Source organism: Scyliorhinus canicula, chromosome 12 (genome assembly GCF_902713615.1).
Source record: "Scyliorhinus canicula chromosome 12, sScyCan1.1, whole genome shotgun sequence".
Lineage (NCBI taxonomy): Eukaryota > Metazoa > Chordata > Chondrichthyes > Carcharhiniformes > Scyliorhinidae > Scyliorhinus > Scyliorhinus canicula.
The window spans coordinates 146,910,152-146,933,531 of NC_052157.1; the positions used below are offsets into that span (position 1 = coordinate 146,910,152).

The following is a 23,380-nucleotide window of genomic DNA, read 5'->3' on the forward strand; positions in this document are numbered from 1 at the left end:
AGAATGTGTGGACGAGGCCTTAGTTAAGTGGCTCCTCTGTAGAATGGTACTTCTGAAAACACAGCCCTTCTTCAGTCACACGTGGTAATGTCAGCTTAGCTTACATCAAGACTTGGTTTTTAAATCAAGTATTCCAAGTAGGTACAGCTCTGTCTCACAAAAGGCAGTCGATGCGAGCTCAATCGATGATCTTAAATCTGAGATTGATCATTTATTTGCTAGCCAAGTGTATAAGAGGACATAACCCCAAGACAGGTGGACTGAGTTAATTCATGTTAGGATCAGCCACGATCTCATTAAATGGCAGAGAACAGGTTCGAGGGGCCAAGTGGTATATAATTACTCTTCCTATGTTCCAAGGAAGTAAATTGACTGAAGAATGGTTAAAAATTATTGTAACTGTAGAAGGTTTTTTTTCCTGTAATAATCATGTTTAAACAAATAAAAGTACATTCTCAAGATTTTAAATCAAGATTCGGTGATTGGGTTAATCTGCCATATGTATTTTTCAAGCTTTGCAGGAAATAGCCCATCTTATGTTATATGATATAATCTGCCTAATTTAGTCAGTATGTCCTGTTCCAACTTAATGCCTGTGTTCTGTTAAAGCATTACAAGCTACATCTTAATTCAGCCGTAAATTGCTATGCATAAGTAGAAATTTTGCTGTGTGTGTGGGAGTACAGTTGTTTAATGAATCTGGTCCACAAATGGGGAATAATCAAGTGCAGTCCACGATACATGTATCAACTATCTACAGCAACCAGCTGAGTCATAAAAGCAAAGCAACTTAACCGCATGAGTGTTTAACTTTTTCAGTGTAATTTAACAGATTTTGTTGAGCAAATATGTATGCATTTTAAAAAGATATGTTCCAAATAAAAACGTGTGGATTTTATTACATTACCTTGTATATTAGCTTGTTGGCTGCATTTGAGTTTGTGAAACATATCAATTTTCTTTGCCTCACCTACACCTTGAATACATACATTAGCTTGGGCGGCACGGTAGCACAGTGGTTAGCACTGTTGTTTCATAGCTCCGGGGTCCCAGGTTCCATTTCCGGCTTGGGTCACTGTCTGTGCAGAGTCTGCACGTTCTCCGTGTCTGTGTGGGTTTCCTCCAGGTGCTCCGATTTCCTCCCACAAGTCCCAAAAGTTAGCTAATTTGGACATTCTGAATTCTCCCTCTGTGTACCCGAACAGGCGCCGGAGTGTGGCGACTAGTAACTTCATTGCAATGTAAATGTAAGCCTACTTGTGACAATAAATAATATTATTGTTGTCTTGTGCAGCTGAGCAGTCTATCTAAAGCTTTCAGAAAGTTATGGATAAGATGGAGGATTCAGTGAAAGGAGAGCAGGAAAATATTAAATAACAGACTTTAGCTTTGTCTAGTTATCGTTGAATTATGCATATGCAACTAGCTACTGTAAATCTTCAACTTGTTGACTTGTGTTTACTATATTATTTGTATGGCAGATGAAGCAGTGTTACTGCCTTCCAAAATCAGGGTAGATTTTGTTTTCCAATTAAGGGGCAATTTAGCGTGGCCAGTCCACCTAACATGCACATCTTTGGGTTGTGGGGGCGAGACCCACGCAGGCACGGGGAGAATGTGCAAACTCCACATGGACAGTGACCCGGGGCTGGGATCGAACCCGGGTCCTCAGTGCCGTAGGCAGCAGTGCTAACCACTGTGCCGACTACCAAAACCAGGGTAGATTATGTCAGGACGTGTGGTATGAATGGTCGCCAAAACACAAGGTCCTGTCTTCAATTCCTGAGCGTGCTACACATTGTATGGACGTTGAGCAGGTAAAGGCATGCTGGATCATAGGAATTGAGAGCTCAGCGATGGGAGTGCCTTAGATTCTGAAGAGAGAGAATAAAGCATGTAGAATAGAAACCCAAAAACTTTTAATGATATTGTTGCATGTAACTCGGAGGTTTTGTTTTCCATTAAATATTTTCTAAGTTGAATTGACATTTCTAATTTCTCCGAAAGCTTGAAGAGAAGCTCAAAGAGAAGGTGGATGTAAGTCTAGTGGAAAGGATTAACCTGATGTCAGAAATGGACACCTTCAGCACGTGAGTACAAACAATGAGAAGATTGACTAATTTACAATTTCCACTTCACCAATTTAAAAATAAATACTTCACAATTGTTAAGTTACCCTGACGATAGGTTGCTAGCTGATCACTGAATCAGAAAAATTTAAGGTACAGAAGGAGGCCAGCGCCTGTCTGCCAACCGAGAAAGAGCTAACCAGCCTAATCGTACTTTGGATGTCTGGGACGGTAGAGCTGTAGGTTACAAGATTTCAAAGTACACGGCCAAGTGTTTCTTTAAGTACAGTGAGGCTTTCTTCCTTTATCACGTTTTCAGGAAGTGAGTTCCAGACTCTACCACCCATTGGTGAAAAAAGGTTTCCTCCATTCTACAATTATATAATAAGAAAAAGAGTAACTAAAGTTCCTTAAAGGGTGAGATTGGAGAATTAATAATGGGAAACAAGGAAATGGTAGAGACTATGAAGAAATATTCACAGTAGAAGATAGAAGAAGCAAGAACAGTAGAAAAAGAGGGGGCAACAGGGAGGGAGGAACATCAAATAATCTTGGTCACTAGAGAAAATGTACTGGGAAAACTAATGGGACTAAAGGCTGATAAGTCTCCTAGACTTAGTGGCTGTAGGGATGGTGGGTGCATTGGCTGTAATCTTCCAAGATTTCCCTCGATTCTCGAAAGGTCCCAGCTGATTGGAAAACACAAATGTAACACTTCTTCAGGAAAGGAGGTAGACAGAAAGCAAGAAACTATAGGCTAATTAGTCACCTATCATTGGAAAAATGTTAGAATTTATAATTGAGGAAGCAGTAGCAGGACATTTCGAAAGCATTAATACAATCGGGCAGAGTCAACATTGTTTTGTGAAAGGGAAATCGTGTTTGACAAATTTATTAGAGTTCTATGAGGCTGGAACAAGAATAGTGGATAAAGGAGTATGATAGAAATCAAGTTTTCTGGTGAGCTATAGATGAGATAGATAAAAGGTTTAATTGAGGAATCATTAGGAGTAATTGACTAAATCGTATTAATCATGAGAGTGAGGAAAAGCTGGGAACTAATCAGATAAGACTTTAAATGTTCACATTTTGCAAGTTGTTCGAGACTGGCCAGAATCCAAGGCCAGTGACAAAAGACTCCATTGTATGCAGATGCCTTCCCTGGCCTGGACAGATCCGTTTCCATGGTAACAGTGAGTCGGGGTCATAATGACTTTTCGAAAACTGTGTTAATCTAATTAATGTTAGAGGCATAATTGGCAAGCCAGGTATGGAAAATTACAAAATCACACTAAAACATTTATTTCTCAAATTGACAGATAGACAGTTTGGTCGAATTGAGTGAATTATAAATTAGTTGAAGCCAATCACAGCTGTAAAGAAGGCGAAACTTTAAGATAGTGATCTTTAAAAAAAAAAAAAATCACATGTCAGCTTGGAAAAATTCATTCCGGAATCAATCTATCACTTTCTGAAACCTATGTCTTGCTGCTGCCTTTGCTATCGCCATTTTTCTTTTGTTTGAAATCAATCCGTAATTTTGTACTGTGTATTATGATTTGAAGAATTGCCATGAGTTATGTTTTAAACTCAACCACTGTTTTCACTAAAGACAATCAATCTGACCTAAGTTTGTATTGTAACCAAAGAGTTTACCAGGAGACAAGAAAAGCTGACAATAAAGTTCATCGTAACTTTGCAAAAAAAGAGCAGAGCCTGTATTTCTGTTATTTGGAAACTAAGAGAGCATATCCAGAGTTCTGAATAGACCCAGAGATCCATCAGAGTACCAGTAGATTTGGTGCATTTGAATTTCTAAAAGGTATTTAGTTAAGTCCGATATAAAAGGTTACTGCCAAGATAAGAACTTATGTTGGTTGTATATTCGCATGGATATCGGATTGGCTAGGTAACCGGAAAAGGGGAGTCGAGATAAATGGGCCTTTTTCAAGTTGGCAAACTGTAGCTAGTAAATTGGCGCAGGGATCAATGCTGGGGTCTCAACTATATATGAACTATATTGATGATTTGGAAGAAGGGACCAACTGCATTTAGTCAAATTTGATGATGACAGGTAAAAGAGAAAGTTGTGAGGAGGGTGAAAAGAGTCTGCAAAGGGATTCAGATAGGCAAAGTGAGCAGAAATGTGGCAGATGGCTATAATGAGGAAAAATGTGAAGTTGTCCACTTTGACAGAAATAATGAAAGGGTAGGATACTATTGAAATGGAAAGAGACTGCAGAATTCTACAAAACAATCCTTGTGCATGAATCACAAAAGGTCAGAGTGAAGATGCAGCGATTAATTAGGAATGTTTTATTGAAAGAGGGATGGATTATAAAAGTAGGAGAAGCTTGCTACAACTGTACGGGATGTGTACAGTTTTGGTCTCCTTATTTAAGGAAGGATAAATTTGTATTGGAAACAGTTCAGAGAAGGTTCACTAGGTTAATTCCTGGAATGAAGGGTTTGTCTTATGAGGAAAGGTTGAGTAGGTTGGGCCTATACTCATTGGAGTTGAGAAGAATGTGTTGAATGAGGGCTTGACAGGGTAGATGTTAAGGCGATGTTTCTCCGCATGTTAGAATCTAGGACCCGGGAACACAGTTAAAAAATGTTCTCATTTGAGATGGAGATGAGGAGCAATTTCTTCTCGGAGGATTGTTAGTCTTTGAAATTCTTTTCCACGTTGTGCAGTGGAAGCTGGGTCATTGAATCTATTCAAGGCTGAGTTAGACAGATTTTTTGATCAACAAAGGATTATGGGGGTAGGCAGAAAAGTGGAGCTATAATAATAATAATCGCTTATTGTCACGAGTAGGCTTCAATGATGTTACTGTGAAAAGCTCGTAGTTGCCACATTCCGGCACCTGTTCGGGGAAGCTGGAATGGGAATTGGACCCGCGCTGCTGGTCTTGTTCTGCATTACAAGCCAGCTGTCTTAGCCCACTGTGCTAAACCAGCCCCTATGGTCATGATCAGCCACAATCTTGTTGAATTTTGGAGCAGACTCTGTGGACTGAATGGGCTACACCTCCTCCTGCTTCTTGTGATTTTGCTGTAACTTCCCTCTCATCCTTTCTAATAATTACTTTAAAGCAATGCCCCCGATTATTGATCTCTACTAAGAGACATAGGTCCTTCTATCTACTTTATAGACCCATTTATAATTTTATACATGTGAATCAATTGTCCCCTCGGCCTCCTCTGTTCAAAAGTGAACAACCCCAAATTGACCACTCTTGCCTCATAGCAACATTTTCCAGTCCATTAACAATTTCATAAACCTCCTCTGCATCCCCTGTAATACTATCACATCCTTCCTGTAATGTGATCAGAACTGGATACAGTGCTCTGGCTGTGGCCTAACAACTGTTTAATGCAGTTCTCGTGAATACCATAGAAAGCACCCTATGTGCTGTATCACAGCCTGGTATGGCAACTGCTTGGCCCAAGAACGCAAGTAACTTCTGAGAGTTGTGAACACAGCCCAGTCCATCACACAAACCTGCCTCCCATCCATTGACTCTATCTACACCTCCCGCTGCCTGGGGAAAGCAGGCAGCATAATCAAAGACCCCTCCCACCTGACCTACTCACTCTTCCAACTTCTTCCATCGGGCAGGAGATACAAAATTTTGAGGACACGCACGAACAGATTTAAAAACAGCTTCTTCCTCGTTGTTACCAGACTCCTAAATGACCCTCTTATGGGCTGACCTGATTAATATTACACTCCTGTCTACTTTACCTGGTGCCGATGTCTACGTATTTACATTGTGTGCCTTGTGTTGCCTTATTATGTATTTTCTTTTTATTTTATTTTCATATACTAAATAATCTGTTTGAGCTGATCACAGAAAAATACTTTTCACTGTACCTAGGTACGCGTGACAATAAACAAATCCAACCTTTCTGCTCTTATAATCCACACCGTGGCTAATAAAGGGAAGTATCCATTAGCCTTCTTAACCAGCTGACTACCTTCAGGGATTTGTGGGCATTTGCTTCAAGATCCTTTTGATCCTTTACAGCTGTTGGTATTCCACCATTTGTTGTGGACTATTTTCCCTTATTTGCAACAACCCCACCTCCACAAATGCATTATCTCACACTTCTAGATTTGCCTACCTGACCATTTTCCTGCAACCTACAGCTTTCTTCCTACTCTTAAATTGTAACGATTGTACGCTTGTTGACAATGCACTTAATCCAGTTCACGTGATGAAATATTACTGCAGAATGAAATGCCATTGTGTCACTGAGTAACACCATCACATCAGAAATGGATGTGAGATTGTTTTGGCTCTCCCCATTTCCCTGATGAAAGATAGAGGCCCTCTGAAGAAAACAACTAATTTTTCAGGAGGGTTTACTTCTGGTTGCCCTTCTGGAGCAAACTAATTCTTTGCAATGAAGCCATTGCCTATTTCAGTCAGGATGCAAAGTCCATGGATTACAATAAGATGGTGCAAAGCCACAAGTATTTCCTGCGCAGTTATATCAGTTGGTCGGTTGTGGACGTCCATGTGCCAAAATATTTCAATCATTTGGAGTTTATGAGGTATAGTTAATTTTGCTCACTGCTGCTCTTTGGGGAGTAAGTCATATGGCGCCGATCTAATGGAGCCTTCAGCTTTGCCAAATAGTTTTGGTCACAAATGTCTTCTCTTAACAGAGGGCTAGTACACAGTTGTTACACTTAAAGACACAAAAATATTATGCTTGATTTGATTAACCAAGAACGGACTACACATAATTACACACAGTAGCGTGCAAAGAACACTGCAGTACAAATGACTGATTTAGAACTAGCTTAAGCTGTTCCAGCCTTAGAATAAATCCCTAGTTGGTTGTTTATCAAATTTCATTCAGTAAGTAACTCCATAAATTTAGTACCTAGCTATAAATAATAAACAATTTAATTTTCATGCTTTCACAATGAATATGTGGAACTTGTTTACGAAGTGTTAGTAAAATCCTTGTCTGTCTAGACCAGTATGGACTGTGGCTTTTAAGTGTTATCTTTGGTTTATGCCTTAATGCTGCTGGTCAGATGTAAATTGTTTCTGTCCTGAGTTATCAATCTAGGTACCGTACATCACTGAAACTTCAAAGAAACCTTCCAAAAAAGGCCTAAAAACTTTAAATGCTGAGTATAAATGGGGTCAGCGTTGATGTTTTAAAAAAAAGGCACACTGGTAATTCAAATTAAATCAATGTGTCACGCTTTATCTAATGAAATAATTCTGTGAGGGTAGTTTGAACTGCAATCGTAACATTTTTTAAAAAGCGTCAAATTCATCATCTTCAGTAGCTGACACAATGAGTTAATCAAACTCATCTGCAGTCATTTTGGTGCTGGCAGCATTATACGAACGCTACCCTGGATAAGAACTTTCAGTTTCATAATTAGCCCACCATAACAAATCGTCTTCCTCTCCATTCATTGATTCTGCATTTTTTTTGGACAATTTCTACATTAATAACTTCCCATGATTTCATGACAAAACCACAGAAACCAGCAAGCAGGGAAACGTGGGTATTTCCACTCTTTCCATCTGTATTAAGGTTATTTCTCTGTCAACCGTGTACCTGTCCAATTCAGCGCAGGCGCACTTCAACTTCGAGAGCGAGTTTAACCTCGAACATGTATTTCTGAGCTGAAACATTGAGACCGGCTCTCAGTGTGATTACAACTCCAAATATGCATTTCTTTAGCTGAAAAATGTAGGGGTGACTTATCTGTCATGTATAGGTCTAAACATGCATCTTGGTGTGGAGAAAATTGAGTTGTCTTTGATGATTGTTCGACTTGTACACGGTGGTTTGTGGCAGGGTTTTTCAAAGTGCGGCCTGCAGTGGGTCGCGGAGTGATCCGTCACACCGTTCCCGTGATGGTCCCGATTGCGGGAGAAGCGGTCAATGGCCGCTGCCGGCTTTTACATCTGTCTTCTTTTAAATGGAAACAAATGAGGCTGCGTGGAGTCTTCCGGCCAGAAGCGGGAGCAGAGAAGAGGTCATACGCCCTGCATGCACACTTGATGTCAAGCACCCTCCAGGTACATGCTTTTGGAGCCAAAGCAGTGATGCTTCCATTTTACAGCAAGTGAAGGTGGACAAATCCATTTTACAGCAAGGTGAATGCTTTTCTTAAAAGTAAGCGATTGCCAGAAACTCAAATAGGCAGTTTACCTATTGGACACGATCACACAACAGAGTCTGCTGGAGAGAGCACCTCAAGAGAGCCCAGAGCAGGACAGAACGGTGCTAGTGCTAGCTCTGTACAGTGCTCCAGGGCCTCTTGTTAACAGCCTACAAAAAAGAAACTTAACTCGGGATCAAAGCAGTATAAACATGATTTCTTGAGGTATGGTTTTGTCAATTGTGCTGATGCAAAGTCCATATGTGTTATATGCAAGGACGTACTGGAAAATGAGAGTCAATGTTTCAGACTTTGAAAGAGAAGTGGTGGGTGAAATATTCCTTTTGAGGTTGAGACCCCAGAGTTAGTTACTAAATTAGAGCTGACTCCAGATTAAAACACTGCGCTGCTGTAGCTGATCCGGGATACCACATTGCAAACATGCCAAAAGCCCATGAGGCTGTCAGCATTCTGGTGTAGCGACTCCCAGCAGCACCCAGTGCTGAGTAAAATGAGCATTTTGTTGCTATTGCCCTTCATAACGATCTACCTGTGCGAGGTTGGGTTTTCCGTTTTCATAAAGGTGAAGATGGCATAAAGGAACCGACTGAACTCTGCACCTGATATGCGCATTGCCCTCTCCTCCTATGAACCTGAATCAAGTGAGATCGTGAGAACTAAGCAGGATCCCGTTTCGCATTCAAAGTAAGCAAACATGGCGTGGGTCACGAAGGTCAGCTAGCGTGGGTCCCAACGGTCGACCAGTTGGCAAAAGTGGGTCTGGGGAAAAAAGGTTTGAAAAACACTGATCTGTGGTATGCGCAGCAAATTAAAACCATATCTGTCTACTATAGAGCTCTGTAAACATCCCTGGACACTACTGCATGAATTGTACAGCAATAAAAAAGGCTACTTGGCCCATCATGACTGTGTTTGTTCTTTGAAGGAAAAAAGTTTTCTCCCTTACATCAAAAAAAAACTCAACATTTTTCAAGTGTCCCCAGGTAAATAAAATGTAGAACCTCATGGTGCACCTTAATTTAAGTATCTGTATCTATCTTATTTCTGCTAAATTGTCTCTTCTCGTCAATGCTTCTGCCATTATTGTTCCTGATCACTTGTCACATGGCCTTGCCAGACAGGAGGGAAAGTACTCTACCTTGGGTGTCATTTGCCGATGGTAGTGGGGAGATTCTTTCAATCAGCAGAGGCAGTTTGTCCCACCTAGTCCATGCTTGAAAGCATTGGGAAACTCCAGAACTTTTGTCTGATTTTGAATATACTTTGGTGTAATTTAGTGCTATCGTGCTGTCCCCCTTCTCTCCTCTCCCCGCCCTAATACTGCAGCTTCCCCATCTCCTGTCCGCTCATCTGTGCTGACAATTGCTCTCAACAATAAGGTTCATTCCTGGTCACAGTCTATCAATGGGGACTGTGCTTCCTTTGAGTCCAACAACTGCAAGTCGTAAAATGACATTTTTAAATACTAACTGTTTTGAAATTTGCAATAGTTAGAAACCTGGAGTTGAAAAATATATCTCTAAAGCCGTGTGAAAATGCATAACACGGTAGCAGGGTGGTTAGCACAGTTGCTTCATCGCTCCAGGGTCCCAGGTTCGATTCCCGGCTTGGGTCACTGTCTGTGCGGAGCCTCCACGTTCTCCCCGTGTCTGCGTGGGTTTCCTCCGGGTGCTCCGGTTTCCCCTCTCAGTCCAACGATGTTCAGGTTAGGTGGATTGGCCACGCTAAATTGCCTTTAGTGTCCAAAAATGTTAGGTGGGGTTACTGGGATGAGGTGGAGATGTGGCCTCAAGTAGGGTGATCTTTCAAGGGGCTGGGGCATACTTGATGGGCTGAATGGCCTCCTTCTGCACTGTAAATTCTATGATAACTAAATTGTACTTTTGGAACTTCAAAGAAAAGTTATATTAACAAGCGCACCACATATCGTAATCACGATTGGTGTAATTTCTACAGAATGTTTCATTTAAGGGAGATCAGTTTGTTTTGTGTATTACTACATTGTGTTTAATGCTGTTCTCCTATCTTGTGTTGCAGTGTGATTTCTAATAGTATCCAGTTGTTAGTTCAGGACTTGGATGCAGCTTGTGATCCTGCACTGACCGCCATGAGCAAAGTAGGTATAAAATCTTGGCACAGCAGTTCCCATCACAGGGTGTTGTTAATCCTGAAAAGCCAGTGTGGAATGATTGTGTGATCTGGTGCTTCCAATGTGGAGCTACACTAACAGCGAGTTGATCTTATCATTCGGTCTAAAATTTTCAGAGATATGGGGCAGGATTTAGCTAAATGGAAACAAAGTCCCATAGGGAGCGCATTTAGCTGCTTGTTTCCCGGCGCTTGCAGCGTCAAGAAGCACAACGCTATGAAACAGCACCCGGATTAGATAGGGGATTTTTGCAGGGAACGCGCGGCCAAGACCCCACACAGCCCTGTATTGAGCACTGAGGAGCTCCGCTCGCCAGAACTCCTCTGAGTAGCGAGAGATCAGGACGGAATTTAAAATAGCATCCAGATCTCTGGAGCCCCCAAAGTGATCCCTGACCCCTCCCTACCTCACCAAGCCCCAAAGCAGTATGGGAGGGTCCCCAGGCCCCCCCCAACACCTGCTCAGAGCACCTACAACCCGATCGCCACCGCGCAAAAACGCCAGCTTGGCACCTTGGCAATGCCAACCTGGCACCCTGGCAGTGCCCTACCAGCTGGCAGAGTCACCTGGGCACCTGGGAAGTGCCAGGCTGGCATCCAAATGTCACTGCCGGGGTGCCAGGCTGGCAATGCCTGGCACAAAGGGCATGGCCCTGGGAGACCCCCACGTGTGCTGTCCGCCTTGTCCCCATTTGTGGAGACCAGTATTGAACGGCGCTCGCCCGAGGTCTCCGAGGCGAAGGAGATAGCTCCTAATATCTTGAGTTACTCGGAAAACTGCATATTGAAGTGAGACTAGCTGTCTTGCTTTAATATGCAAATTTGCCAAAAAGGTGATCCCGCCAACAATGGGTGGGATTTACATCGCGGCGTCTTGCGAGATCGCATTAGATCCCGCGAGACGTTGTGAGCTGGGTAGAACCCGGAAGCTGGGTCTCATGGCTTCTATCGGCCATGCTACGCTGCACCGAGCTGCCTTTCGGGCACAGTGTGGCTGTTCAATAGTGTCTGTGTTCTTTCAAGGAGCACCAGATCAGAAAATCTGCTCATTATTTTCTTGTGGAAATGTTGATGCATTGTATTCATATGACAGTACAGATTTGTCCAATAATCTTGGAAGCTTAACCCAGTTGATAGCACCCTCTCACCTCTGGGTCACAGCAGTTGAACCTCACGCGAGTTTGAGCTCTTATAGACTGACTCCCCAAAAAATACTGCATTTTCCCAAAGAATCTGAGGTTTTTTTAAAGTGAGATATTCAGACCAGTCCCTGTCAATCTGTTCTGACGGTTCAGATGGGCAATGAAGATGACCTGGCAGTATTCAAAGCAGAGAGGTCATAGAACCCCTACAGTGCAGGAGGAAGCCATTCAGCCCATCGAGTCTGCATCGGCCCTCTGAAAGAACACCCTACCTAGGTCAACTCTACCACCCTATCCCCGTACCCCCACCTAACCTGCACGTCTTGGGACACTGAGGGGCAATTTAACATGGCCTAACCTGCATATCTTTGGACTGTGGGAGGAAACTCCCGGAGCACCGGGAGGAAACCCACGCAGACACGGGGAGAACATACAAACTCCACACCGTCACCCAAGGTCGGAATTGAACCTAGTCCCTGGTGATTGATGCAACAGTGCTAATCACCCAAATGTTCTAACCATCATAGTTGCCTCTATGAGATTAACTAGTGACTCTTCCTATTCTATCGTAGTGATATTGTTGGCACAATGTAGCTGTTGGTTTATAAAGCATTTTAACATACTCTGGTGCGCTAAGTTATTATATAAATGCAAGTGTCATTTTTATTTAATGTCTTCCAGATGAAATAGTGATCCAACTAAATTATTGAGGCAAATATTTGCACTAGGTGATCTAGTTATCATGCTCCTGGTCAATAATGTTTTAAAATGGGTGGCACAATGGTTAGCATTGCTGCCTCACGGCACCGAGGTCCCAGGTTCGATCCCGGCTCTGGGTGGAGTTTGCACATTCTCCCCGTGTTTGCGTGGTTTTCGCCCCCACAACCCAAAGATGTGCAGGGTAGGTGGATTGGCCACGCTAAATTGCCCCTTAATTGGAAAAAATGAATTGGGCACTCTTAATTTAAAAACAATATATAATGTTTTAAAATATAGTAGAAATTTATGCAGTGCATTTCTTCTAGATGCCATGGCAAAATGTGGAACATGTCGGTGATCAGAGTCCTTATGTCACATCCATAATCCTCCATATCAAACAGAACGTGCCCATCATTCGAGATAACCTTGCTTCCACTCGCAAGTACTTCACACAGTTCTGCATCAAATTTGTCAAGTAAGTGTCGTGTCCTCTTGCTGTGCACGTTCACACCTTCACTGCAGGGTATTTTTTTCAAGGGCAACCTTGAGTTTACGTTAAGCAGAGCTTCTACTGCGTAGTCAATACATCCAGACAATTTTCTTTTAAATTGCCTGGGATTTTACAGGGCTTTTGGAGCCTGTGTTACGTGATTCAATGCCTTTGATACAGAATGTCCCTGGAATAACTGGCGGGACAGGAAATTTAATTATAATATATTTGTACAAGATGAAAATGAGGAAAGGAACACATTTACTTATTGTGTGTTTTACAGTAACGCATGTTCAGAATCTTAACCTTCTATCAAATAATGCAATTTCAATATGTGTAATAAAACCTAGCACTTGCTTCATAGTTGCCGTGTTGAAGACCATCACTTTCTGGTGGTTGTAGCTTAGTTGTTGGGAAATTACAGCTGCTTACTTTTTGTTGGGGGGGGGGGGGGGGGTGGGGCACCATCAACCGTAAACAGTTCGGGAAACACCTGTCTATTTATGTGATTCTAATAGCCCAGATTCATTCCACCGTTGTACCAAAAGTCAAATACGTTAATTCAGTGCAAAAACTGATATATGGCAGGGTGAAGTAATTATACTCGTGTGCAATCCAGTTTGTTTGCTTAAGTGTTGCTTAGAGGGACTGATTTTGCTAATGGTGTTCCAATTGAATAACTTGTGTTTGGTTTAGCGTAACACTTTACTAAGCAAAGTGACTAAAGGAGAAAATGAAGAGGTTTGTTGGAAGGGTTCGCATCTCTCGTTAATGCAAATTCTCTTGCTTTTGGGGGTCAACGTTTTCTCAATAAGATTCCCAGGAAATCTGAAGAAATCTGAACTTGAATCGTTAACTTTGCTTCTCTCTCTCTCTCCCCACAGATGCTGCCAGACCTGCTGAGTTTATCCAGCGTTTTCTGTTTTTATTTCAGATTTCCAGCATCCGCAGTATTTTGCTTTTATTGGACCACCAAAAAAAATGTGTTCACTGACCAATCATCTCATGGCGATGTGCCGTGTGCAGGTTTTCCTTGAGTAACAGTGACTCACGCAAAGCACTTTGGGTTTCAATGCACAGTATTGATGCATGTTAATTTAATTCTAATTACTATCAGCAGGGAACTGGGTTTTACTTCAAGGAGAGCTGAATTCTTCTGGGATACTTGAGTGGGTGGATTGTGTGCCTCAATTTCGATTGACTACATTTAATCTTTTGGAGAGATGTCAATTAGTAAAGTTTTTTCCTTAACCAAATAGACCTCGGGTAAAAATTTAAAAAGCCCTGATGAAGAATTACAGTGGATTCAAAAAGAAATGATCTGATTGCAAGTTTTGAAGCTGTCAGCAATTGATCAGCTCAGCCAGAACTAGATTCCCTGGGGAACTGTTAAGAACAAGAAAGAACTATTGAAGCAACTGCCCAGTAGCTACTGTTTGAATTATTTTATGGCTGCCTACCAGTCCAGTTTAAACTGCTTTCTTTATAACAGAAAATACTTGTTAAGCTAAGCATCTCCTGTGTATACAGTGCGCTCTGTTAAGAGTGAAACTGATTTCATACCAGATGTGCGGTTGGAAATGCGGAAGTATTTTTCATATTTCCATACTTAGGGGGTTACCGTTATTCAGCTGGATCAATTCCTACTGGTTTCTCAGCTTTGGCTGCATTCAGTGATGTTCAAAGTTCTGTCAATATAATCTTTCTTGGTGGCAAATCGCAATTGCAACAAGCGTGCTGGAGACCTAAATGTCCCCCATCCCATGTGTGCACGCAGTATCTCCCATGATGTGTGTATTCCTTCTGTTTACAGATCCAACTTGGATTAACTACTCCAGTGAATCACTCAATTTTCAATCAATGAATGATGCTGGATTATGTTACTTGTCTTCGTTAGCTTTGTTTGCAGATGCGCCTAAAATTTGGACGTTCAAATCAGTTTATTGCTATTTAGGAACGTATTAGGTGGGATTTTCCATCGGCTGACGCCGGATTCAGGAAAGATGACTGGGCGGAGAATTCGGCGTCAGCCAAAAATCGAGGCTGGCGCGAGCACCAAACAGAATGCCATGCTCCGGTCCCTGGACAGCCAGCTGATGCGTTGGGCACTCTGGATCCGTGAAGCAGACATAGGCCACCAACACTAAAGATGGTTCAACACTATTTTATTAACTCTGATAAAATACTAGACATACTATTACTGTGGGTTTACACGATGCTGGATTAACTAGAGACCTGTGCCTGTCCGAACCAGTTGAATCACCCAGCAAGTGGTGAGAGTCTGTGCTGTAACTGATAAGCTCTTGTGCTTCTGAGAGGCAGCATCCTGAATGAGCGGGAAAAGTGATGCCCTCTGTCTTTATAGTGCGTGTGTTCTAACTGGTGATTGGCTGCGGTGTTTGTGCATGTTGATTGGTCCTAGTGTATGTCTGGTGTATATTATGACACCAGCGTGGGCATGCGAATTGTATCGTAAAGGCCGTTGGCATGCCATTAATGGGCCCGACCTGGCATTTTCCGGGCCTTCCACGATGCTCCATCTCCGTCGACGAGGTTCACTTCTGATATTTCAAATCGAAATACAGGCTCCGTGGCTGCTGAGGGTGTGGGAGGGGGTACAAACAGTGTCCCAACATCGTTATTGTGTGCTGACAGTTGTGCTGCTGGCCGGAGGGGTGGGGGGGGGGGGGGGGGGGGGGGGGGGGGGTGGGGGGGGTGTCTGCCAGGGGGAGTAGTGGGGGGTGGCTACGAGGTGGAGATGGGGTGGCAGGGTATGGACCTCCATTTCGGCAGCCTGCAAGGCAGCCATGCAGCTAAGCACGCTGCTGACTGCCCACTGGGAACTTAGTGCCACGGGTCATATGGGTGCCACCACCCAGGTACCCTCTGGCCCCAGCCGACCCATCAACAGGACGGGCGTGTTCCAGCACAACCAGTGCCATTTTGGTTGGCTGGGATGAGGGTCAGCATACATTGGAATTGCGCAAGTTCTACACGGTGCCGGTGCTAGCCCATTAATGGGACCTGCATCGCTTTCATCCACGTAGAAACCTCACGATTCAGTCCCGGCCTCAACACATAGTCTCTCAAACGGAGAATTTGCTCCATTATACTTTTATTTCCCGCTGTCCTGATTATCAATCAAAATTTCCTGGGCGCACAACCTTGAAATGATATCCTGTTGCTTTGTTATTTGTATCATAACTGTCCTCAGTCACCTACCAAGCTTGCCAGACCTTAATTTAGGGCAGTGCTTCCCAAACTATTTCCCAGTGTGACCCCATTTTAACACCTGAAAATTAATGTGATCCCAGACGCTGGAAAAAGTAAAAGAGGAAATAAAGCAGCACAATAACTTTCTGTGTATAATTATTAAAGGTTGCATATTATAGATCAATATATAAAACATCATATCAATATGATTATCTGTATTTTTAAGTACTTTAATGTCATTATTTTACATACTCGAGCAGGTTTTTGCCAAGCTCTCCATTATCCCTGGTGTCAGAAGACTCAGGCTGGGATTTTGCACTCGCGTTCACATCCAGCATGATTGGTGACGGGAGCGTAACATCTCTCGAGAGGCCCAGAATACCAGATACGTTGGCAGGAAGTCCCAATGCAATTGTCCCCGCAAACCCCCACCAGTGCTGTAATAGGATTCCCGGTGTTGAATGTTGGGAACCTCATAAGAGAACATTTAAATCTAAGATTATCCATTCATCCACCCACATGAATTACGGCTGCTCTCCCACAGTGTGCACATGGCGGGTGGAACCTGCCAGAGGGTCATGCCTGGGCAATGCCGGGGAGGAGGCAGTTTCAGCTCTCAATCCATCCTACATCCCAATGGCACAGAGTAATACTTGCTTTTTGGAACAGATTTGGCTCCTGCAGGCTCTGACTGGGTGTCTTTAAAAAAAAAAAACTGTTTCAACTGGTTTGTTTCAACTTCCCCCTTGTCCTCAGGAAAGTCTGCACTGCTTTAAATACTATTAATCTTTTTTTTTTAACTATCCTGCTGTGAGAGCAAAATACCTTCATTGTGGTCCAAAGGGTCGGCCAGATCACACCTCCACTCCAAAGTGTTCTCACAATGTCTGAATACCCAGCAATGACATCATCTCCCCAAGCTGAACCAAATCAACTCCCCAGGGACTCCCCCTAGTCAAACAACATTGCATTAGCCCAGGCTTTTACAATGGTCGATTTCACCTCTGGCTCCTAAAGGCTTCCTGGTCTTCCAAACCAAGATTCTTTTAAAATGTGACTGCTGCAGTCAAACACACTCTAACCCAGGCTGTTAACCCTTAAATTTCCAAATGTTTCTAATCCAATATATCTAAAATCCTGTATTTGTCACAGCGACACACGCTTTCATGCTGTCAGTTCCTTGTTTTCCATACTGACTCATTTTGTGCGACATTTCTCTTGAATCCCTACAGGGCTGAAAGTGGCTATTCAGCCCATCGTGTCTGCACTGACCCTCCAAAACAGCACTCTACCTCGGCCCACTCCTTTGCCCCATCCCTGTAACCTGGGCATTGATCGTGGCCAATCTACCTAACCTGCTTATTGTTGGACTATTGGAGGAATTATGAGCACCCAGAGGAAACCCACGCAGATTATATAATTTACAGTGCAGAAGGAGGCCCATCGAGCCAGCACCAGCCCTTGGAAAGAGCACCCCACTTAAGCCCATGCCTCCACCCCATCCCCGGAACCCAGTAACCCCACTTAACCTTTTGGACACTAAGGGGCAATTTAACATGGCCAATCCACCTAACCTGCACATCTTTGGATACGGGGAGAACGCGCAAACCACACAGACAGTCTCCCAAGGCCAGAATCGAACCCGGGTCCCGAACACTGTGAAGCAGCAGTGCTAACCACTGTGCCACTGTTCTGCCCCATTCTAGTTACCTCATTCCTTTCTTGGCAATGGGGAGGTTTCATGTGTACCTCCATTATAATGGGCAGCCTGTCCAGTTACAGATAATAAAAACATTGCCATGCCTAATTCAGTTGGATCTGATTTTCAATATGTAGAACAAACTTCCTGATAGAGTTTTGGAAGCACCAATCCTGGAATCATTAAAAAAAAGGATCCTATTGTGGGGATGTGTGGAGGAGGTGGGGAAGGGGGTGGTTGGAATTCAGATGGATTATTAACTCTTTGAATGGATAAGCAACGCTGAACCTTCGTCATCTGTGACCATTTTATGATCTTTTATGTTCCTCGGGAGCAGGAACTCCACCTGATGTGATTGAGGCCAATTTTAATACCCCTAATCCTGTCCCAACTGAGATAAGGTAAACCCGCATAGACTAAGAATCAAACCTGGGACTTTTCATGAGGCAGAAACTTAATCTCTGAGTCAACAAGAGGTAATAATGTCCTATCTTTATTGAAAAAGATAACATTTTAATGTAAACACTGCTCTTTATTAGTCACTTCTTTCCATTTTGTGTTCACCAGCCAGTACCACAATGCAGACAATTTATGTAAAGGTTTTAGCATAGTCTTCAGCTCAGAACTGTTTAAAAATAGCATGCGCCAGATGGAACTGATATGGTGTCAGACCATGTAAGGATGGCATGGTTCTTCAACAAGCTTAGTTGTTGCCTTGCCAAGTTCTTGAAGATAAGTTTCTCAAATAATAACCTGGGTTATGTTCTATTCAAAGGGTTTTACATATTGGAATGTGGCTTGGCGTGCTTGTTCCAAGGGCAGGTGGTTTAGACTTGTCCCAGAAACTTTGTGGTTCTGCTCAGGCATGTGGCAGATATTGCATTTCTGTCTCTCAGCTGACATCAGCTGAAATTGTGGCTTTAGATTTTCTTTGCTGTCTTTCCCCTTAACTTCCCCAACCGTAACCATTTGCAACTGCACGCTTCCTTCAGCTTGAAATGAGTGTAAGTGGGTCACTAACAGATGCTAGTGGGTTATCTGTATGTGCTGACTGTTTGAGCAGCTTGTATCAGTCGGATCTTTTAAATTGTGGGCACCATTATGTCAACATTGTTCCCCCCCATATAGACCACCCTAGTTTGTAGTCCAGGGACGGGATTCAGCAGAAATAAATCTAAGTCCGCTTTCGGGCAGGTTTGACGGGGAGTTTCTCAGTGGCTGCAGCGCCAAGGTTCACCCCGCGATTCACAGGCACTTTGCCGTTTTTTTGGGGCCAGTTATTTGGATCACGCCCCATGAAGACGTGATCCAGATCGCGCTGGGTGCTGCCAGTCTGGTGACTCGCGATCGGCCTGACGCAGAGCCCAATTTGGGACTCTGGCGGGATTCACCCATTGTGCTCTGCTCTGCATCGGGCGCAGCATGGTGGCTGAATTCCCCCACCCCCCTGCCCCCGATCGTAACACTTTTGGTGGCAGGATAAGCCCCATGCCAGGAGTTTGAACTCAGATTAAATATTAAGTGAGTGGTATATTGTCAGATTTTCTGAGCGTAATTCTCTGTTCCCCGCCGCTGCGATCGGGATTCCTGATCGGGCGGAGCATAGAGCAACAGCCCAAAAAACGGGATCGGCGCCAGGTGGCAGACCTGTCCCCAGTCTCGGCTCCCAAGCCGCCGCCAGTAGTGGGCTACCCACCCCCCTGGGCCCTGTTGGGAACATGCAAATTGCTGATAAAGAGTCAGCCAGACTCGAAACGTAGTCTGTCCTCTCTCTGCAGGTGCTGTCAGACCTGCTGAGATTGTCCAGCAGTTTCTGTTTTTGTTTCAGATTCCAACATCCGCAGTAATTTGCTTTTATATAAATTTAAAAAAACCTTCTGGCAGCTGTGTTGGAATCATTAAGCTGTCAATCAACGGGTAGTTCGAGGTGGTGACTGAAATTGAATGAATGCTTACCATTTCAAAGGATCTCAGGAGATTTTAAGCCTTTTGAAGTGCTGTGGGTTTGGACCAGGGTGATGCTCCGAGTGCCCACAGGGACGAGTCCTGATTCTCCGCTGGCGGGAGCACTTAGACTCCAGATCGGAGATCTCGCCCTCTTCCTTTTTGGGACACTAAACAAAGACCTTGTTGGCTGGTTTCAGTGAATCAAATCAATCCAGCAACCTGTTAGTGAGGTAATTTGCCTAATTTTTCTATGTGGGATCTTGGTGTATCCAAAATGGGATGTTTGCTTGTTAAACAGTGGCGATTGGATGCTGAAGCAAGTTATGATATGGAAAACTATTAGAATCTCCTGAGATTTGGAATAAATCATCACAGTAAAGCATGTGCTTCTTTAAAGATGCTACAAGGCTTGAAAAGCAAACGCACTGTCCCAGCTGCAGGCCTCGGGGGGGGGGGGGGGTCTGTGGGCAGGAAAACAGGTGAGAATCCCACTGGCTGTTCTACCGCAAATGACCTGAGCTCTGAGCTTAACCATTGGCCAGAATTGTCCGGCCGTTCACTGGCAGCGGGATTCTCTGGTCCAGCTGGCGGCATGGGGTGGCTTTGGTGGGAATTCCCATTGACAGCGGCGGGAATGGAGAATCCCGCCACCAGCGAACAGCAGACCACCACCTGAGGAACCTGTGGATGAGAGATTCCCACCCTTTTTTTTTTTTTGGAGCTTGGGGAGATTCTCACTGAATTTTCCCACACTTGGAATATTTGGGGGAGTTAGGACTTAAAGACACCGGTAAGACCGACTCCTCCGAGACAGGGGTGCCCTTTTTAAAGGGGGCCCAATCTGAAAGTTTTTCTTTTTAGTTTTAGAGTACCCCATTCTTTTTTTCCAATGAAGGGGCAATTTAGCGTGGCCAATCCACCAACCCGGCACATCTTTTTGGGTTGTGGGGATGAAACCCACACAGACACGGGGAGAATGTGCAGACTCCACAAGGAAAGTGACCCGGGGCCGGGATCAAACCTGGGTTCCTCGGTGCCATGAAGCAGCAGTGCCACCGTGCCCCCCTCCGATCTCAAAGTTAAGCTGAAAGTCTCCCACTCACTCCCAACAGTACTGGGCAATACCCCCAACCCTTGATGGCCGGAGTGTCATCGTCATTCCCCCCCCCCCCCCCCCGCTTAATCACTAAATGTCCTCGTAACCCCCCCCCCCCCCCACACACACACACATGCGCACACACCACGCAGCCATTCGTGTAACCGGCCTCTTCCCCCTCACCCGATCCATACTTGCCGACATTGCCTCCCCCCTCCCCCTTTGCGATACCCTGTAATGGGGTCTCTGAGGGCATGCCCTAACACCCCTCCTCCCACCCTTCAGGTCGCCCCTTCATGTGCCCCGTTCAGGGATCCTCTCCCCCCCCCCCCTTCATACCATGATTCCTCTCGGGTCCCTCCCCTTGGCACCCTGATATTGCCCCAGCATTGCCAAAAGGTGCCAGGTTGACACTGTGTAGGATTACAGTCGTGCGGAGATATGTTGTTATTGAGATTACAATGAATTCCAGTTCAGCCACTATGGCTGAAACCAAATTGCCTTTTGTGGATTGTCTTTGGGGAAACCTGAACAGTTCGACGGCCTTGTAGCACGGAGGCCAGGCACTGGTTTCATTTCTCCCTAATTGTCTCTAGACACAGGCCAGAGCTGCAGCAAGCCATTTTGTAATAAGAAAGAAGGGGGAATGAGTGAAACTCTATACACTTTGTTCCTTAGAAATGTTATGCAGCGCGGCAAACCCGTGCTCCGTCACAAGATGCTCCCTGCCTCATGGGTTTCCCTACCGGAAGATGAGAGATTTGGATGGAAATAGTGCCACTGAGGTCATACTTGTGTTTGTTCTGCTGCAATAAAATGTCAAGTTTTGAATAAGCCATGTGCAAACTGGAGGCATTTAGGAGTTTAGGTTTGTCCGCTTTCTCTGAAGATCTGCACTTGCGAGTTCAAAACGGGATTGAAAATCAGTCAACTGGAGACCCCTGCTAATTGTAGAAGATGATTGCTTCATGTGTCATTGTTTTAACTGATGTAAAAGTTCATATGAGGATCTTCAGATATCCTAACGAGGCCTGACTCATTTTTTTTAACAAATCACTTTGAAGTCTGTCATCGCAGACTCACTGTAAAGTATCCTGCTGTGTTGAAACATTTATTATTGTTTAGTCTGCACCTTTAACAGAAAAAAAGCTGGGCGTTGTTTCTTTCCTCCCCTGATTACATTTGATTATTCCTGGAGGAAAGTGGAAATAAGGAATATTGTTCACATCCATTTTCCTGTATCCATAATCTGTAGACTTTAATCAGTCTTATTTGATCACTTGTGTTGATTCCTTCACCAACCATTCACTATTTCCCTATTCGCTGCTCCCCCCCACCCTTCCACATTCAATTAATTTTTCCATCATGTGTTAAGATCTGCTTTCCTTGTGTGAATATTTTTGCTGGATAACGGTTCTGTGCCGTATGGTGTCCTGATTCCAAAAGCTTATTGCCCCCTGTGACAGCTGTATGAAATGATTAACAGACTGAATTTCTGCCTTCTGATCGTCTGTTAATTTTTATTCCGCTGTCTTATATTTTGAAGTGCAAAATTGCAACAATTTTTTTTTTAAAAATCCACCAAGTGGGGGAATATATATTTCACTGTGCGGAGATTAACACAATCTTTTTCGAGTCTAATCCAGTGAACTGGAATGATGAAGTAAATAAACTTGACCTGTCAATGATTGTTCCCAAATGAGGACAACCTGTGCAGTTGCAGAATATTCAATATCCAGAGGGGAGATGAAAAGACATTTATTTAGTCAGCGCAGTATGATGATCTGGATTGCACCGTCTGAAAAGAATGCACGTTTAATAATAGCTTTCAAAGGGGAATAGGAAACATTTGCAAGGCTACGGCAGAAGAGCAGGGCAATGGAAATAATTGGAGCACTTTCAAAGGACCAACCAGCACAGGCACAATGGGATAAATAGCCCCTTTTTTGTGCTGTATCATTATATAATTCCATTGGGAACACCAAATCTATAATCAAGGCTTTCTGGCCGTTCCCGCCAGCGGGATCGATGGTGACCCCTTGCCAAGAGTTCCGCAGTGGCAGAGGGTGCAAACAACAGGAAAATCCACTGGGAGTGGCGGTTCAGAAGATCCACCAATGCTGAGCCGTCTCCGTCGCCATAACATTGCCGCAGAAATTATTACATGGCTAAAATACTGTGATTTTCACTATTTATTATCCATTTGGCCGAATCTAAATCATTTAATCATTTGGTTTGTGCACCCTGGTGTTAGTTTTAGCACAAATTTACTTTCTTTTAATTGGTTGTGGCAGGTTTAATTTTATAGAAGATATCCAGGGCAGAATTCTCCCAAAAAATAACTATGGGAGCGATCATACGGCCAGGCTGTGCTGGAACAGCAACTTGCTGCGGCGCCTGGCCGATAAAAGTCAGGAGACCCCACTCCCAGGGTCTACCCAGCTCGCAACGCCTCACAAGACCCAATGTGATCTCGCAAGACTTTGCGATGTAAATCCCACCCCCACGTTTTGGCAAATCTGTATATTAGAGCGAGACAGTAAGTCTCACTTTAATGTGCAGATTCCTGAGGTACCAGAGGCATTGGGATTGATCCCCTTCACCTCTTGAGACCTCGGGGAGCGCTGTTCAGTACTGGTCTCCACTTGTGGGGGGGTCTCTCGGGACCGGAGGCCCTCAGCTGCATGCCCTTTGTGCAGGGTGGTGACCTA

At 44.0% G+C, this 23,380-nt stretch overlaps 1 protein-coding gene across 1 annotated transcript in view; it reads left to right on the plus strand.

Annotated features, from left to right (window-relative positions):
• The window catches only part of vps53 (VPS53 subunit of GARP complex), a 269,146-nt gene that overhangs the window by 178,331 nt on the left and 67,435 nt on the right, over window positions 1-23,380 (plus strand). Inside the window, exons 16-18 of the mRNA XM_038814428.1 lie at window positions 2,008-2,090; window positions 10,273-10,351; window positions 12,551-12,699. Of these exons, the coding sequence (XP_038670356.1) occupies window positions 2,008-2,090; window positions 10,273-10,351; window positions 12,551-12,699 (311 nt within the window). The remainder of the gene's footprint in view (window positions 1-2,007; window positions 2,091-10,272; window positions 10,352-12,550; window positions 12,700-23,380) is intronic.